The sequence below is a fragment of the Thermobia domestica genome, chromosome 17 (genome assembly GCF_964235325.1).
Source record: "Thermobia domestica chromosome 17, izTheDome1.hap1.1, whole genome shotgun sequence".
Classification (NCBI taxonomy): domain Eukaryota; kingdom Metazoa; phylum Arthropoda; class Insecta; order Zygentoma; family Lepismatidae; genus Thermobia; species Thermobia domestica.
Window position 1 is genome coordinate 132,544,353 of NC_137470.1, and position 19,622 is coordinate 132,563,974.

At 36.9% G+C, this 19,622-nt stretch overlaps 1 protein-coding gene across 1 annotated transcript in view; it reads left to right on the forward strand.

Annotated features, from left to right (window-relative positions):
* The window catches only part of LOC145674182 (condensin-2 complex subunit G2-like), a 112,887-nt gene that overhangs the window by 21,241 nt on the left and 72,024 nt on the right, over positions 1–19,622 (forward strand). Inside the window, exon 3 of the mRNA XM_081744016.1 lies at positions 14,479–14,667. Within this exon, the coding sequence (XP_081600142.1) occupies positions 14,479–14,667 (189 nt within the window). The remainder of the gene's footprint in view (positions 1–14,478; positions 14,668–19,622) is intronic.

Here is a 19,622-nt window from a genome sequence, read left to right on the forward strand (position 1 = left end):
GAAAAATGAAATATCAAATGTGGACGTTATGTAGTGCAGACCAAAACGCAGTAGTCGCCTTTTGTTATCAGTTATTCCAGAAGCTCTACAAATGCAATCGCGAGTACAGTACAGTAAAGAAAAAGTATGCGGATTGGCGGGATACTGATATTAATCTGAGTGATAGTGAACCACACCTATCGACCTTGGCACAAGTCGGACGCGAACAGGCAGACTTTGGAGAAGCAGTGAAAGATCAAAGAGGAGTAAAACTGAGACAATTCAATCAGCCCAGAGTAGAACCACTCTTGCTTACGCAGCAGTGATGAAGTACAGATAGCAAAGAGAACTTGACAAGCCAAAAGTACTACAAAAAATCGAGGTAAGTCCAACTAGAGTGACCAAGGCTAGGAAGTCTTGGACACAATCCGAAAGACACACTGCAACGTCGTACGATTCAGATAAGGCTCTGGCATTGTTTTGGAAACGAATCTAACTAAACATCAGTGTCATATTCTTAGGAATGAAGCGAAGAAACTGCACCATGATATTTATTCTGCTTATAAATCACGTATGGGACGCAATACAGCCTCCACCTCAGGATGGTAGATGGTAAATTCTGCAACGCTATCATGCATACAAAGTCTGCACAAAACTATTATGTATGCTTCACAAAACCTGAAGATATGAGTAGTTACAAGAAAACCACCATGAGCAAGCCTGAAAATTCCAAGTCTTTCAGATTTGGTCTTTCTATGCTACATGCATGGATTAGGTTCCATGGAATGGCTGCTTCATGTAGCCTACAGATTAGACATAAAGAAATGGCAAGTCCGGAAAGAGCAGTCAGTGGTAAAGAAAAGAAAGGAATACATCAAAAAAAAATTGAAAGCCGAGTTAGATCTCATTCTTGATGAACTATGGCCGGACGGCAGCACAACAGCAAACTAAGGCAACACGGCTAAAAGTTTTTTTTTAATGATTGCTGAAACAATAGCTACCATAACAGGCCTCCACACGAAACTCATCGAGAAATGTTCTGTGTTATTACAGGCATTATTCTCAGGGCTGGACATCTAAGCGGACAGATTTTAAGAGTGTGTAAATTATATCCAGGAACTGTATATTGCAAATTATCCGTGGTTCTACATGACGGCATTAGTTCATAAGATTCTTGCTCATGGCCAGTCCACAATACCCTATTGCTTCCTTCCGATAGGACAAATGTCCGAAAAGGCCCAGGAGGTTAGAAATAAGCACATTGAGCAGTAACGAGATCATCAATCACGGAAGTGCTCCAGAGAGCAGACAATGGAAGATGTTATGCTTCGTCTTTTTGTGACATCTGATCTCCTTATTTCGATCTTCCGCCAGCCCATGTCTCAACAAACCAGAAGAAAGGCACTATGTTTCGAAGCAGTTTCCCTCCTGAATCCATCCATTCATGCAACAAGTATTGAGGGAGGATTTAGGATTTAGTTTTCTGGGATTTCGGCATCTATGGCCATTTAGCCCGCCACGTTTGAGGGATGATCTCGCTCGGTGATCATACTATCCGGGTAGAGAGAAGGAAGAAATGATGGGGGAGGAAGGAAGCGACCTGGGACATATAAGTTAGGTACCACCCCGACATTTGCCTGGTGTGAATGAGGAAAACCGAAGAGACCCTCATTCAGGGTGGCTGGCCTGAAAAAGTATATTACACATCTTCGACCGAATATCTCTACCGGAAGCAACAAGTATTTCGTCTCACTTTGAATAACTAGATATGCAAGTATCTATGTAACTATTTTCCCACTTTGTTTTACATTCCTCCATGAGGGTATTACACAGTGATGAGCAATGTGAATTCTACGATGTGAAAAGAGAATGTGAAACAGGGAATACGGAAAATCAGACATGTTTTAAAAAGAATTAACAAGGGAAACACGTGAGTAATCAAAAACATAATTTACAGGGTTTGTCCGGAAATTAATAGGACTGAGTCGATTCTAAAAAAAATATATTGAGCCAATCGTTACAATTCTTTAAAAACTTTCAAAATATGCTCCTTCTGCGTCGATGCAGCGCTGCCAGCGCGATTTCCAAGCATTGAAGGCGTCACGGAAGTCATTCTCCGGAATAGCCTTGAGAGCCGCGGTGCAAGCTGCTTGGATCCCTTCTGTCCTCTCAAAATGCTTGCCTTTCATCGGGTGTTTCAGGCGAGGAAACAAAAAGAAGTCCGGGGGGGCACATCTGGGCTGTAGGGCGGCTGAGGAAGCGTTGGGATGCCAGCCTTGGTCAGGTAGCTGTTCACAAGAAAGGCGGTGTGAGCCGGGACGTTGTCGTGGTGCAGCTTCCAGTCGGCTCCGATGTCTGGTCGGACCCGATTGACCCTTCGTTTGAGTCTCTTGAGCACTTCCACGTAAAATTTGGCGTTGACGGTTTGTCCAGGAGGAACCAATTCATGGTGGACGATGCCTTTGATGTCAAAAAAGACAATGAGCATCGTTTTCACTTTGGATTTGCTCATTCTTCCCTTTTTTGGGCGAGAAGACGCCGGCGTGTGCCACTCGGAAGATTGCCTCTTTGTCTCGGGATCATACTCAAAGATCCATGATTCGTCACCTGTGATTACGTTATTCAAAAATTGGGGGTCACTTTCACACATGTTCAAATTTTCTTGGCACAATTCAACTCACCGCAATTTCTGGTCGTCAGTGAGCACTTTTGGGACAATCTTCGCGCACACCTTGCGCATGTTCAAATGCTCCGTCACAATTTCATGAACCACAGTTTTTGGTAAATTTAACATCTGAGCAATTAAACGAATACTTAGTCGACGGTCTGAGTTCAAAACTTCTCGCACACGAGTCACATTCTCGGTGTTTGTCGAAGTCGAAGGTCTTCCAGCACGGTCTTCATCGGCGACCTCTTCCCGGCCCTCCGAAAAGGCCTTGTACCACCGAAACACACCACTTCTTGCTAAAGCATCATCTGGGTAAGCCTGCTTGATCATATCAAACGTCTCTGTCGCAGATTTACCGAGTTTAACACAGAATTTAATCGCGTACCTCTGCTCTAACGAACGCTGTATTTTCGGCTTGCACCACTCACAGAAACACATCGCGCTAAAAAGCCTGTCCTGACTCTCCGTGTGCTCGGAGACAACTGACCAGCCGCTCGTTCGTTAGCTAGGAACGCCCTCTACCGGATCCAGTCGGTGCGCGCACGCTCCGAAGTACAGTCATGGCGGAATAAAATCAGTCCTATTACTTCCCGGACAAACCCTGTATAAGTTTTTGAATCCTCATTCACACAGAAAAAACAGACTGTTTTGTGATGTAAATCGTGTAAAAAGTGGCTGCAATAGTTTGCAATCTTTCGGGACACAATAATGTATGACAAATATGATTTCGATTGTTGCTGTTTTAACATCCGCTTGTTGTGTAATATCTATAACTATATTACACATATTGTAGACATATTTTTGCAATTTGTGTCCGCCATTATGGATATTCCATTTTGAAATTTCCCCTTTTGATATCAATTTCATACCGAGAGACCTACTAGGTCTATGTGTACCACATTTCATAAAAATAAAATACGACTTCCTGTTTTGACCAGGTTTTCGGGGTTTCTATCCCACTGTGCAATGGTATAAAAATCAGCTACCTGATTTTAACCAAAATGCATTTAAGGCATGGAATGAACGTTTGGCAGAAGCGTATAGGTAGGTGGAGGCTAGATTGAGTGGCATAGTCTTGTAGTGAAAAAATCAAAATATGTTCACCTAAATTTTCATTATTATATTGCAACTAAGAGCAATCATACGTGCAAAACTTATTCAACTGCCCTTATTGTCAAAAAAGAAGATAAAAATAACAAAAAATGACCGAGATTACTGTCAACAGAATAGTTACAGAAATAAACATAAGAGGCTAATAGACATGTTCTCTTGGTCTAGCGGATAATGTAGTGAATTCACATAGCATTGTTTGCTATGACATGGGTTCGAATCCTGTAGACGCAAGTCCTCTCTGTCTTCTATATATATATATATATATATATATATATATATATATATATATATATATATATGCATAGGGTGCGAAGAAAGCTCCGGAACGGTCCAATATCTCGCGAAATATGCAGATCAGGAAAACGAAGAAAAGCACGTGTTAAATAGTTTCAGAAAAGCTATCCAATGATACCAAACGCAACTCCCTATCTCCACCCTTTCGAGGGTACAAGAGCAAAATTTAAAATATTAAATGAGAAATCCAATTTCTTATTGCATTATTGGATTCTCCACAAAAAAAGTGAGAGTAATTTCACCCAGAATTGAAAACACTGCCTTCACAGATGACGCTTGAATCGACAAAAAAAGAAAGGTTGTACCCTCCGCATCAAAAAATTGCGATAGCTAACGCCGTGCAGCTAGGCCACCCAATATACACTTCCTTATCCCATAATCCTGTCTGGTAAAGATACCTCCTCTCTCTCTCTCCTCCTTTCTTCTCTCCATAATTAAAATTAGCTAACAACATGAACGGAATTCTAATTTTAAACTACACATGCATTAGTATCGATGAAATGAAATAACAAAACCGAGACGAAACAAGATTCATAAGTTGATTTAGGGAGAAACTGAAACACACACAATGAAAAATTGAAACCAATGCATGTATATTACACTGAGGTTCAGAAATGAGCCAGAAAAAGAGAGAGAGAGAGAGAGAGAGAGAGAGAGAGAGAAGGCGAGAGAAGAAGAAAAGGAAAAGGGAGAACAAATACAAATGTGGAATTTTAAAATTAGTAAGAAAACAACCTAACAGATGATAAAGTTCCGTTACCACAAATCCAACAGTAATATAGAAATAACGTTTCTTTTATATTTTTTTCAGAACTACTCGAATATATAGAGGATGCTTGAAACACTATCAAAAAGAATAGCATACTCGATTTCCAGTAGAACTGTAGATCTCACAGATATATCTAAGATAATGTCAACAGTTTAACACATGCTTTGTTTCCGCGTGGTTCGGTTGTAAATTCGGTAGTGTTCAATGGACGTACCGATGCAAACCACATTCTGATAAACCCAGTAGGTAGCGTAGGTCATATCTTCCATTCCAGACTACTAACGCGAAGTGAACTAGGAAAACGAAAAGAAAAGGAAGGAAGAAAGAAAGATAAAATTGTATGAGTGCTATTTTACTGGTAAATTTTTATCAGAAATATCCTATATTAAAAGTCCAAACCGTATGATTATGAAAAGTTAGAATTGTTTAAATGGAAAATTGAATGTTCCTTTACATGTAGCAAACCTTGCATGTTTCAAATTTCAACGTGGATGAATCACATTGAATTATAGGATGGAAACAGATTTGTATCGAACTAATATAAATAAAATTTTGTTTCAAATAACCAAAGAGGTTGCCATTTTCTAGTCTTTTCCGAAGATTTATCTGTTCCGAATATCCAGGATCACTTTCATCTCTTGCGAATATAACGTTGTAATTTGCACAGATAGAATGAACGCGCTAAAGCTCAAACGGATCATACTGTCAGTCGGATGATGTTGGTTAACTTATGGACCGCCACTTGGTCGGGGATTCAAAGCCATAGTGACCCAGTAATTCGACTGAAACTCGGTAACCCCGATGATAAAAAAAAAGATATTTTGCTTATTCCTTTGCATTTAAACAGTATTTCTTTCAGAGATGACCAGGTCTGGGGATGTTATCCCCAGAGCACAAAAACTCGACGCTGAAGTTGGCAGTTAATTACATTTTTCAGACCAGGTCTATCGGTATCTTACTCGGTTTCAACTTTGGAACATGCACACGCACATGAAGTGCGTGCGTACGTGAGAGAGAGGAATGAGAAGTGAAAGATGTAAAAACAGGATAGGGAAACGACAAGAAAGAAAGAGAGAGAGAGACGAATGTAAATATGAAACATACTTATCATACAAGTGTATGATGAAGAACACACACACTGTTTATTCGAATTCTCGCCAGTGATGCTTTGTAAGTTCTCCAGCGAAAGATAAATCTCTGTTTGCAGCCATTATTTTATGCGAAAGAGTTATATTACCCGACGGGGAATCGAACCTAGATTTTTTACTTGGAAGTCTGGGACTTTACCACTACACCACCGATTGTTTTACCCAAACTCTCTCGAACAAATGCTGTAATATTTCTTTCTGAGAACGATAACACGAAAAGTGTTTACTGCAGATCAATGAAGTGTTTCGAATATCCTGGTAAATCTCTTGCCTTTTCCAACCAACATTCGTAGATCGTCTCTATCATGATAAAGGTGTTTGCTTCCAAATTCTTACGCATTGCACGTCTAATATGAGAAATTTATTCTTCACTATCACTTTGTGAAACATGTAAGTGTGCCGTGAACAGGATTCGAACCTGTGCTGGACGGCTGTGCTAATCATAACTCTACTATGTTACCGCTACACTACCATGCCACCTGAAACTAGAACCAAATAATACTTACTTTAGCGTTGATCATTGGAACGATCAAGCTTCTTCCTGTAATTTTATTTGCACCTAAGTGCACAACGAAATTCATTTATTCGACGACCTAGAGAGAAATTAGTGCCCACTAATAAAGAAAATCACATTCAATCCAGAAAAAAATACAGAAATAAAAACATATTATGCAGTAATTTCACCGTGCAAATTCAAAAGGACGCGAATAATAATAATAATAATAATAATAATAATAATAACCTATATTATAAAGTTAAAGTGACTGTGACTTATAGTCTCTTGAACCACCCGACCGATCTGGATCAGATATTCAACATTGATAATGTTCGTACCTTGCAGTATTTTTATCTATTCGTTTTGATGTTTTTACTTAGTGGAGGGGGAGAATGGAAAAATATAAAAGATAAAGAAAACTTAATAAGTTTTGAATCAAACGACCAATCTGGATGAAATTTGCAACATAGATTACGTTTGTGCATGGAATGGTTTTAACCATTTCACCTTGATGGAGGAATGTAGAGAAGGGGGAGGACGGGGAGATATACAAAAATCAATGCAAGTAAAAATAAAAGTGATTATGTTAATTAGTTAATAAGTCTTGAACTACCGGACAGATCTGCATCAAATTATCAACATGGATGAAGTTCAAGCCTGGAGTAGATTTCATCATATCACTTTGACGGTAAAACTTAGGGGACAGAAGAGGAGGCGAAAGATATATAAAAATAAATAAAACTTTATAACTCTTGAGCCACGCTACCTATCTCGATTAAATTTTTAACATAGATGAGGTTCGGGCTTCATATGTTTTTTATTATTTCACTTTGACGCTGGAACTTAGAGAATGGGAATGGGAAAGGAATATATATATATATAAATAAATAAAATTAAATAAGTGTTGAACCACCGTACCAATCACGATAAAATTTTCAACCTAGATGGAGTTCAAACCCAAGATGTTTTTCCTCATATCATTTTGATGGTGTAACTAAAGGAAGGGTGAAGAAGAGCAACATTTAAAAGAGAACGAAAAATGACCGATATTAGTATCGAATCTATAATTTTTGGAGTCGCTGAGATGAACAGTGACACATCTGATGCCGTTTAAATCCAAATTCCACCAGCACATGGAGGAGGAGAAGACATATAAAAATGACCAAAATTGCCAATATCATTGTAGAATTCATAGTTTTCCGGGTGGCTGAGATGAACAATGACACTAAAGATGCCGTGCTCCGCAACGTGGGAAATATAGAACTCATCGAAAATGACCGATATCAAAGAGCGCTTTAGTAATAGAAAAAGTGACTGAATAACGCAGCATATTATTATTTTTTTCTCAATTTAGCCCAGCAAAATGGCCAAATGATGCTAGCAATAATAATAATAATAATAATAATAATAATAATAATAATAATAATAATAATAATAATAATAATAATAATAATAATAATAATAATGATTATTATTATTATTAGTAGTAGTAGTAGTAGTAGTAGTAGTAGTAGTAGTATTAATATTAGTATTAGTATTATCATTATTATTATTATTATTATTATTATTATTATTATTATTATTATTATTATTATTATTATTATTATTATTATTATTATTATTATTATTCGTGTAATTTTGAACTTGCAGGGCGAAATTAATTCATAATATGTTCTTCCTGGATTGTATGTGGTTTCCTTTACTAGTGGGCACTAATTTCTCTCTAGGTCATCGAATAAATTAATTTCGTTGTGAACTTAGGTGCAAATAACCTTACTGGAAGAAGCTTGATCGTTCCAAAGATCAACGCTAAAGTAACTAATATTTCAGTTTCTGGTTCAGGTGGCATAATAGTGTAGTGACAACGTAATGGAGTTACGATTAGTGAAGCTGTCAGGCATAGGTTCAAATCTTGTTCACGCCAAACTTGCATTTTTTACAAAGTGATAGTGAAGAATAAATTTCTTATATTAGACGTGCAGTGCTTAAGAATGTGGAAGCAAACACCTTTATCATGGTGGAGACGATTTACGAATGTTGGCTGGAAAAGGCAAGGGATTTATCAGGATATTCGACACACTTCATTGATCTGCAGTAAACACTTTTCGTGTTTTCGTTCTCAGAAAGAAATATTACAGCATTTGTTCGAGAAAGTTTGGGTAAAGTAATCGGTGGTGTAGTGGTAAAGTACGAGACTTCCAAGCGAGAAATCTAGGTTCGATTTCCTCATCAGGTAACATAACTTTTCGCATAAAATAATGGCTGCAAACAGAGATTTATCTGTTGTTGGAAAACTTACAAAGCATCACTGGCGAGAATTCGAATAAACAGTGTGTGCGTGTTCGTCATCATACACTGTAATGATAAGTATGTTTCATATTTATATTCGTATCTTTCTCTCTTTCTTGATGTTTCCCTATCCTGTCTTTACATCTTTCATTTCTCTCCCCTCTCTCTCACGTACACACGCACTTCATGTGCGTGTGCATGTTCCAAAGTTAAAACGGGGGAAGAGACCGATAGACTTGGTCTGGAAAATGTAATTAACTGCTAACTTTAGCGTCGAATTTTTGTGCTCTGGGGATAACATCTCAAGTCCTGGTCATCTCTGAAAGAAATACTGTTTAAACGCAAAGGAATAAGCAAAATATCTTTTTTTTATCGTCGGGGTTACCGAGTCTCAGTCGAATTACCGGGTCACTACGGCTTTGAATCCTCGACCAAGTGGTGGTCCATAAGCTAACCAAAATCATCCGACTGACACTATTATCCGTTTGAGCTTTAGCGTGTTCATTCTGTCTGTGCAAATTACAACGTTATATCCGCAAGAGATGAAAGTGATCCTGGATGTTCGGAACAGATAAATCTTCGGAAAAGACTAGAAAATGGCAACCTCTTTGGTTATTTGAATCAAAATGTTATTTATACTAGTTCGATACAAATTTGTTTCCTCCTATAATTCAATGTGATTTATTTACGTAGAAATTTGAAACTTGCAAGATTTGCTACATGTATAAGGAACATCCAATTTTCCAATTGAACATTTCTAACTTTTTATAATCATACGGTTTGCACTTTTAATATAGGACATTTCTGATAAAAATTTACCAGTAAAAAAGCACTCATACAATTTTATCTTTCTTTCTTCCTTTTTCTTTTCGTTTTTTTCCTTTTTTGTTCACTTTGCATTAGTAGTCTGGAATGGGAGATATGACCTACGCTACCTACTGGGTTTATCAGAATGTGGTTTGCATCAGTACGTCCAATGAACACTACCAAATTTACAACTGAACCACGCGGAAACAAAGCATGTGTGTTAAACTGGTGCCATTATCGTAGATGTATCTGTGAGATCTAGAGTTCTACTGGAAATTGAGTATGCTATCCTTTTCGAAAGTGACAAGCATCCTCTATATATTCGAATAGTCCTGAAAGAAATATAAAAACAAACGTTATTTCTATATTATTGTTGGATTTCTGGTAACGTAACTTTATAATGTTAGGTTGTTTTGTTACTAAGTTTAAAATTCCACATTTTTTCTGTTCTTCCTTTTCCTTTTCTTCTCTTCTCGCCTTCTCTCTCTCTCTCTCTCTCTCTTTCTGTCTCTCTCTCTTTCTGGCTCATTTCTGAATCTCTGTGTAATGTACATGCATTGATTAAAATTTTTCATTGTGTGTGTTTCAGTTTCTCCCTAAATCAACTTATGAATCTTGTTTCGTCTTGGTTTTGTTATTTCATTTCATCGATACTAATGCATGTGTAGTTTAAAATTAGAATTGCGTTCATGTTGTTAGCTCATTTTAGTTATGGAGAGAAGAAAGGAGGAGAGAGATGGGTCTCTTTACCAGACACGATTATGGGATAAGAAGGTGTATATTGGGTGGCCAAGCTGCACGGCATCAAGTGTCGCACTTTTTTGATGCGGAGTGTACCAAATGTCAATTATCGGTCTCGTACTCTATAGTCATGCGGTTAGAGTACTGGGCTGAAGAGTCAGAGGTCCTGAGTTCAGTCCCCGCTCAAAGTATCCTTTTCCCTCTTGTTGTTTTCCAAATAGTAAGTCCATACTTTCTAAATTTAAATAGCGCTTCATTCAACTTACATGCAATACAAATTTTAATAATTGTTTTGCAAACTCGTTTTATGAAATGTTTCTTTAATAGGGTTATTAGTGTTAGAGTTCATGGGGTTATTTACAACAAAAACAAACATTTTTGTAGCAATTTGTATTTTCTTGCAAGTTAATATTATGGATTAATACACTATTTTTATCGAAGTTAAAGTGTATGAATTCATTATTTGGGTACAAAACATACACATAAAAAAGGTATTCTCAGCGGAAATCGAACTCAGGACTCTGACTACGCAATCCAGTACATTAACCGTATGGCTGCAGAGTACGGGACTGAAAATTCACATTTTCATTATGGTTTGGTACCTCCCCTTTTTTGTGTGTATCGATTCAAGCGCCATCCGTGAAAGCACTGTTTTCAATTCTAGGTCAAATCACTTTCCCTCTTTCTGGAGAATTCAAATGTGCAATAAGAAATGGGGATCCCTTTTTAAAATTTTAAAGTTACCCCCTGCACAACTAAAGAAGGTAGGTATAGGGGGTTTCGATTGCTATCATTGGTTAGCGTTTTCAAAACTATTTAACGCATGTCTTTGTTTTGCTGATCTGTATATTTCGCGCACTGAGAAAAAAAAATTGTAGGTGACATACTTAAAAAAGATAGGTTACATGCATAATTCCTGTAGTTTTTGGACTTAACGTACAGCAGACGTATAACTGAAAACGCATGTTTTATAATACTTTCTGTATAAGTGTTCCATCAATACGTACTTTCCGTATGAAACAATATAGACGGTCAGCATCTCACATACAAATATACGTATATAACATACAGCTGAGGAATGTAACATAAGTAAATGCATGTGAACTACGGAAAACTGTTACATGTCAGACATCCTGCAACCGCATCGTGTAACATCGAAGGGCAGTGCCTATGTAGCATATGGATAACGTGTGCTCCGTACTGATTTCTGTAGTAAGCAAGAGGATAACGTATATTTGTACAATATACCGCTGTCCGGAGAACGGATTTTTCTCTGTGCGAGATAATTTAGCGTTCCGGACTTTTTCCGCACCCTGTATTTACTTGGTGGCAACCTGATGGTCTATCGGACTTGTAGGACTCACGTGTTCCTCTCTGTCAGAATGGAAGGAAACTAAATATCCTTGTAAGCACGCATCCGAGGGACGTAAGGATCTAGGTTCTACCTTTTGAACTTAATTTCTTCAAAGCAGTCTGTCTCACTTTTTTTTTTTTTTTTTAGAAGTGCGTCATGTAAATATTGACTGAAGCAAATCGTCTCACACGATCTGTGATACCATCAGATATGTCGCCTACCTAATGTAAAGTTGATTCTTTTTGATAGCACTACGTCAAATTATTACATATTTCAAATCCCATGTAAACGGAAAACTGATAGTGCCGCATTTGTTGTTCAGAGATTCAAACCAAGGACGCTAAAATATCAAAAACGCATATAAACGCCCAAATTAGGCCTCTGTAACAATAATATGATAACTGAGACACATGGTACCGTTTGGAAAGGTTAAACTTTCGACTCCCTGTGACTTTGTTCGTATTTATTCGAAACGCTTAACATAATGATAATAGTATTCGACATTCATTTGCTCTGAACGTGTGTTGCCCCGTCCACGTCACTTGCGTTGTATAAGCCTCCGAAATTTGTATGTTTGTGATACTGTAGAATCCTTAGTTGCAACATTCAATAATAAATGCGTTACCGTAACTTTTCGTGAAACATGCAAATTAAAAGTGTGTAAAACACAGCCACCCACTCGCATTGATACACAAAGTTCTGTGGAGTGGACCCCACAGTATGGATTCGACGTATTTTTTTCACGCCGAATCCAAATGTTGAAACCACAAGACCATTGACCGTATCCTTTTTATGGACAAAAAACTTGAGCGATTTTGGATAGGAAGGTTATACACGTAATAAATAGGCTTTTCCGAAGAAAATCTTTCAAGATTACAGGTATATGATCGATGTGAAAATATCATATTTGTAGGATTTCTAATCGATGCTCCAAGATCTTACTGATATGATCTACCTGCATATTGTAACGTTTCTTGTAAATGGCTTTCAGATCACCGGTAAAAGTTTTCCTATTTTTCCTAAACTCATACTTGCCGTAAACACAACATAAAGAATTTCTGTCTCCATCGCACTGATGAGAAGGACATTACGATATACCTTAACTCCTTGAAGCATTATGCTCTTCAGTAGCCATGTCGCCCACTACTGAGGAGGTGCGGTCTTATGATGACGTCGCTTGCGGGCTAGCTTGCTCACCCTAACCAGCTTCCGATACTCTGCATCTTAAATATCTTACCTGTTTTTGCCATGACGGCAATAACATCTCGGAGTATCGGTTAGAAATTCTAACAATATGATATTTTCACATTGATCATATGCCTGAAGTCTGGATAGATTTTCTTTGGAAAATCCTATTTATTACGTGTGTAGCCTCTCTATTGAAAATCGCTCAAGATTTTGGCGCATGAAAAAAAATGGTACGCTCAATCGTCCTGGGGTTTCGAAATTTGGATTCGACGTAAAAAATACTTCGAATCCATACCCTGGAACCCGCTGCATAGAAATATGTGTGTGTATGTGTGTGGCTGTGTAGTCTATTGCAGTGTACAACTTTAAATTGAGTTATAAACATTTAATCTGATAGTGTTGTGCAGTATGTTCAAAAGTTTTACCTTGCTGATGCTTGAATTAGTTCGTGCAAAAGGGGCTTCAGTCACCATAATGGCGAAATTAACAGTAGATTTTCGTTCCAATAAGGTCAAAACTAAATGTGTTTCTATACATAAAGGATTTCAGTTTCATTGGTTCAACATTTTATAAAGAGACTTATACTTTGATTACTCTACTAAGAATTAGCTTGAATCAGTGGCAGAAAGCCTTCCTGTATGAAAAGTTTATTTGATTTCTATGTTAGTGACAATAAGATTCGACTCATGTAATTTTTATTATGTAAAAAACCCGCCCAGACGCAAATTACAGGGTCCGAAAAGAGGACATGACCGGAAAAACCAAGACGTATGGTAACCCTAACATACTGCAATGTTCTCAGATTCATAACCTAACTGTATCTCAACTAACCTTTTTTCTAACCTAAAATTAACTGCAGCTGTCTTGTTATAAAGAGAATTTGGTAAAATCTTTGTAAGTCAAACTATTGACAGTCTAGTGACACACTCATTCAAAATGTGCGAAGATGAGAAACAAAAAGGAACATTATCATAATCTGCAGCTTATTCCGTTAGTAAAGTTCCCATCGAGAGTGCCAAAATCAATGACATCAGGAAACATCTGCCCTATGTTCCTGGTGAGCACAAACACTTCTATGAATTGATCGTGAAATGACCTACAGTTGAGCAGATCGAACTGGAAGTCCAAAATGATTGATAGTGTTTTTTTATTTTTTATTTGAGAAGAACAAACCTTAACAAAGTATGCAATACATTGCGTTTAGTAACTTAACGTAGTCAACAAACATATCTTTATTTTTATTTGGAGTTGTATTTTTATACCTGCTTCATACTTTAACTGGTCGGAAAACGTCCTAACACAGTTCTGTGTTTAAAAAAGAGCAACAAAATAATACTAAAAAATAAAATTTCATGGATACAGGGATTTGTCTATAATTTACGTGCAAGCAAGAGTGTCTTTTTTAATTTTTTCTCTTTTATTTTTTTTCAAAACTAAGTTTGTGTAACTGAAGCCCTTTTGGTATTACCTGATTCATTTGTATCATAGATAATTCAGCGTTTTAAAAGTAACATGGGCGTATTGAAAATAATGACCTACTCCATGTATATAATCATGTAAATATATATATATTTATTTTTTACATGTTGTCGCACTTACACGTTATTCCTTTTCTTTTATATTTATTTTTAGGATGTAGAAGCAGAATTTTTTAAGCCCACCATTACGTGCTTCCTCAATTTGTCACGACAGACTATACCATTTCGTACCCTACGACGGAACTTAAAAACAATGCTGTACACGTTGTTCTCTCAACAAGATGAGTACTTCAAGAGTATGATGATGGAACTCTACGAATCTCATATTTTCACTCGAATCTGGGTAAGTTATTTTTATTTAAATGTTCATCAGAAATGTCTTTCAAATTATTGTGCTTTATTTTTTCATCCGTTGAAATTAAGATTTCTTTCTTTGTTTTCTTTTTCTATAGCACGTTTGTTTTCTTCTTGACACGCTTTCCGCCTAAAGGATGGATCTGTCTGCAACGTATGGTTGCAGCGCTACGATTAAGTTGAGAATTACAATACACTAGGAAACACAACAAAATGCGACACTACTCACAAATCACTGAAACACACTTGTTCGCGTGTAGCTACTAAGCACTCCAAACACCCGCTAAATAGCAATGACCTCATTTAACGGGCTGGCTGACAACTAACGTCACCTACACGACAAAGCCAATAAGACGTCTATTGGATTAAAACGTTCAAGTGAGTGATAGCAGAAAATACTTTAAAGGCCAACCAAGTGCTCTGGCGGGAAGTGTGCCAAGATAAAACAAACGTACTCTAAGAAAAAGAAAGAAAATGAAAGAAAGAGGAGAAACAAGATGAGACAGTTCTTTTCTTTCATCGTTTTATTTTCTTATTTTCTTTTCTCTCTCCCATCTTTCGTTTTGCAAGAAAATAAAAAAAAACGAATGAACTAAAGAAATAATATAGGGCTTCATTTTTAAGAAAATGCTTTAGTTTCGCAGGATACTTTGATTCCATTCACCGGAATTTTCTCACTTATATACAGTGTTTACATAAATCTATTTACAGTACAAGTATCACTGTAACGGTGTTGCAATGTACCCGTTAATTTCCGAAAGGTTGCTACATCAATCATGTTAACGAGCAGTTTAGGGTTTGATTCCTGGTGGGAACACTCGGTCAAATAAGGGTACCACTTTTTCAGTGTTCCTTGTTTTTCTCATTAACACCACGCAAATACTGGGTTGGTACTGAACGTATAGGTCCCAAGTAACTTCCTTCCTTCTTTTTTTCGAATGATGTTACGCTATACCTGATACGCGGCTGACTAGCATGGCCATAGATGCCGAGAGACCAGAAATCTAATTCCTATTCTTCCATCAATCATATTAAATGGTTTGAGCTTAGTCCAATAACAAACATGTTTTAGCATAAACAGAAAAACACCAGGCATTTGGTTAATCACTGTTCAGAACGCGTTTGACTTGAAAAATGTCAATTGTTGAACTCGCGCAACTTCTTTCAGAAAAAAAGTAATCCCAATAATGAAAAAAGTGCATCTTTCTAAAATTTTCTGCCGGCTGTTACGCCACTAATGGTTCCTTAGTTCATCAACGGAGGGTTGGATCCTCAAAGTCCATATAGTTCCACGATTTTACTATTACATGTCAAATGTGGTAAACTTTCATGTTTGCATAACATGTTCTTAAGCAAGGTTTAGAACTCGGAAACCCCAGTTTCCGTAAATCACTGATGTCTTTCTTTAGGAACGTGAAATCTTTTATGTTGTGGGTTTTCCTACAATTCGGTTGATCTATGATAACATTGAATTGTGGTTTTCGAGACACCTTCTTCTACTCATCTGAGATTGAACATTACAAAGACAAAAGAAAAGAAAAAGAAAATAAGGAAAAAGGAAAATTCAAGTGAAGTGTGTACCGTAAAGTATAGTTGAAAATCTCAGGTAAATATAATTTATACAAATTAAGAAAGCAAACAGTGCACAAAATCTTAATAACCTATACAGACACATTATTACAGAACATTCTTGATAGCTTACAAATTATCCCGAATTTATATATATGATGTCCAGACGCCATTGCTTCTGCTTCATTGTTAACAGCTTCGGTACAAATTTCGAGGACACTCTCCTCATGCCCAAATTCTTGTTCAAAACTGACTGTACTGATCCGATGCTTACCCATATATCGTTTGCAATTTCTCAGGCTGTGATACGCCACACCTGCAAGACCAGTGTCCGCACTTATCATTCCGGGTTGTTGAAGGCCTACCTGAATGTGGTTCACTGTCCACTGATGTGCAGCTATCTTTGAAACGGCTGTACAGTCACTCACATAAGTATCTGCACCCCTGACTGTTTTAATTCCATTACTTGGGGTCCAGGTCATTTCCAGTTGTGAGAACACCTAGACAGATACAACCCAATTTACACGTAACTTTTCTCGACACTGACAGCAGTTGGTAGTACTGATCCAGGTGTTTATGCAGGTAAAAATATAAAGTAGGTAACTAACGAAACAATTCTCCATTCTAAGATGAATCTCTATGGTTCGGATCGTGTTTTCCAAAGAACATCATATATTAATCTCAATATTGCTTTGTATGTAATGTATTATTTCTTTATATACTGTATATTTAGAGAAATAAAACTACTGACCATGCATGAATCAGTAAATGCTTAAAAGTAGCTGAAAATATCAAATCTAGAACAACTGCAGGAAATAAGTTTGTAAATGATTGCCTCCAAATGTTGAGAGACCTTCTCCAATTCTCCTCATTCCAAAATCTTTTTCTCTTTGCAGGAGACAAGATCTGGCTTGTAACACTGAGTATGTATTGAAATTGAAACATTTGAAAAATTTCAGCCTGGCCGGGATTCGAACCCGGGTACGCCGAATAGAAACTCAATACGCTAACCACTTACCTACCGCCTCATGTCATCTTTCATCTAAACTATTAGCTAGTTAAACTCGTTGCATGTAAGACTATACAAAATACTAATGCTTGTATAATGAGTCGTTTCTTGTGAGTGTCACAGTGACTTACTCGAGATTTCTTTCTTTGACCCAAAAACAAGTTCTATAGACGTTCCTCAATCAGGAACATATCACGAAACGTTCTTCAAGTTAAGGGTACGTCATTGTTTTCAGCGATGGTCCCAATTTACAGTACAATTCTTCTTCACCTTCTAGTTTCCAAAGAAGAAAAGAAAGTACAAATTAATTTCACGATCTTTGAATTATATCAACATATGTATAAATAGTGTGTGCAATGTTTAATTACAATAACTACTAGTTTATTTTCTTATCTTTGTATGAGGAATTTATGGCAAAGTGCGAAAGTAGAGAATTGCTATTACAGCAACTCGGGTTCGAATCCTATCGCGACATTTATTCTTTTTCTTTATTGGAATGTATTGTATACGTAATTGATATCGTAATTCTGTGCTTCCTTTATTATATTATTATTATTACTATTATTATCATCATCATCATTATTATTATTATTATTATTATTATTAATAATAATAATAATAATAATAATAATAATAATAATAATAATAATAATAAAGCAAAGTCGAGATTTGGCTACATATTTTATATTTTATGAATTTTCTGATTGGATTTCAAGCTTTTTGTTGAATAATCAACACACTCCATTGTAGGAGGTTTGGGGGAGGGAAATATCATCCTGTTGCTTTATATTTGTTTACTTGTACGCTACACCAAGCTTGGTTACTAAATTTCATCTTTCTATATCTACGGAAGTACCCTAAGGTTTTGATGACCATAAGAGAGGAAGTGAATAAGTGATTAGATCAATGAACTTTACGTATTATCAATATTTAAAGTATCAGGTTGTCGGAAAAACTATGCTGTATTTCGGTAAAATATGACAAATGATTATTTGTGGATATACTAGAGTTATTCGAATCATGTAATAGTTATATTATGAATAGCTAAGATGTTAAGCGTTTTGTGTATTAATATTGCTTTTTGTTTGGTTTGAAAAAAAAACGTAATGAAATATTCGAGTTTTACGGCTCACGATTATGCCGGTCAGGCTAAAGGAGACGGTGATTATGAGAAATGAATGAAATGGTGAAATGAAGAAAGTGAGAGGAAACGGGAGAACCCCGAGAAAAACCCGCGAGCACGTATTTGTCCACCACAAAGTCCACACGACGTGAGCTGCTATCGAACCAGGGACCCCAAGCACCAAAAGTAAACGCTCTACCACTGAGTCACCGCACGCCCTTTGTTTGGTTTGGTTTTACAGATTTGACCAGAGATGGCGTTGGTCAATCAAAACTTGACACACGCCCCACTGACCCACCACCCACCGTGACCCTCTCTGGTCCACGACCCACCACCCACTGTAACCCTCTCAGACTCACCACCCACCATGACCCACTCCGACCCACCAACCACCATGGACCACTGACCCACCAAATACCATCGTCATCAACTGACACATGATCCACGGCCTCTTCTCTACCGATTAAAGAGTTTACACTTATAATAAACCAGGTTATAAAATTCTAACTAATCGGAGTTTGAATTTAAACGGTCAATCACTCAAGCACCTCTCTGTTACAATAACAATGGATCTGACCTTTACAATATAAAACAGTAAGGACAAGATTACAATAAATTTCAATTAAATTAGCATGGTCTAATTATTTCCTTGTTGAATTGTCGATACTTTTCAGTGGAAAGACGGATGAAATTTGAAACTCCGAAATTAAGGCAACCAACGTACAGAAGGTTACAAATTTCACATATATTTTCTCATAACTTTATGGGTTGATTGCCTTGTGCTCTAAGCGCTCCATATAATAAACAAGCTTGAGCAATTGTTATAATAGAAAGTGCATGGTAAGCATATATAGATATATGATACAAAACACTGTATTGTTTGTTTCTCAACTACGAGTAATATCGAGTGTTTTCGATTATTTTTACAAACTAACCCACTATCAATTTACCATATATAGAAAATGCCGCCCGTCTCCATAAAGGAGAAGTTTAAAAATGCTAGAAAACGTTCTGTTCATTTTCAATAAAGAGTTATGTACAGAATTTCAGCTCCGTAAGTTGATTGGCTTGTGAGATACTATTTTTTTTTTTCGCAAAAATTTGTATCCCCTCTATCACTTAGGAAATTATTATAATGAAAGCAATATGGTAACATCCCAATTTGGATTAAGGCTTAACTACATACAAAACTTCATTTTATTTGACTGCCATTTGGCCGTGATGATTAGGCAAACATAGTTGC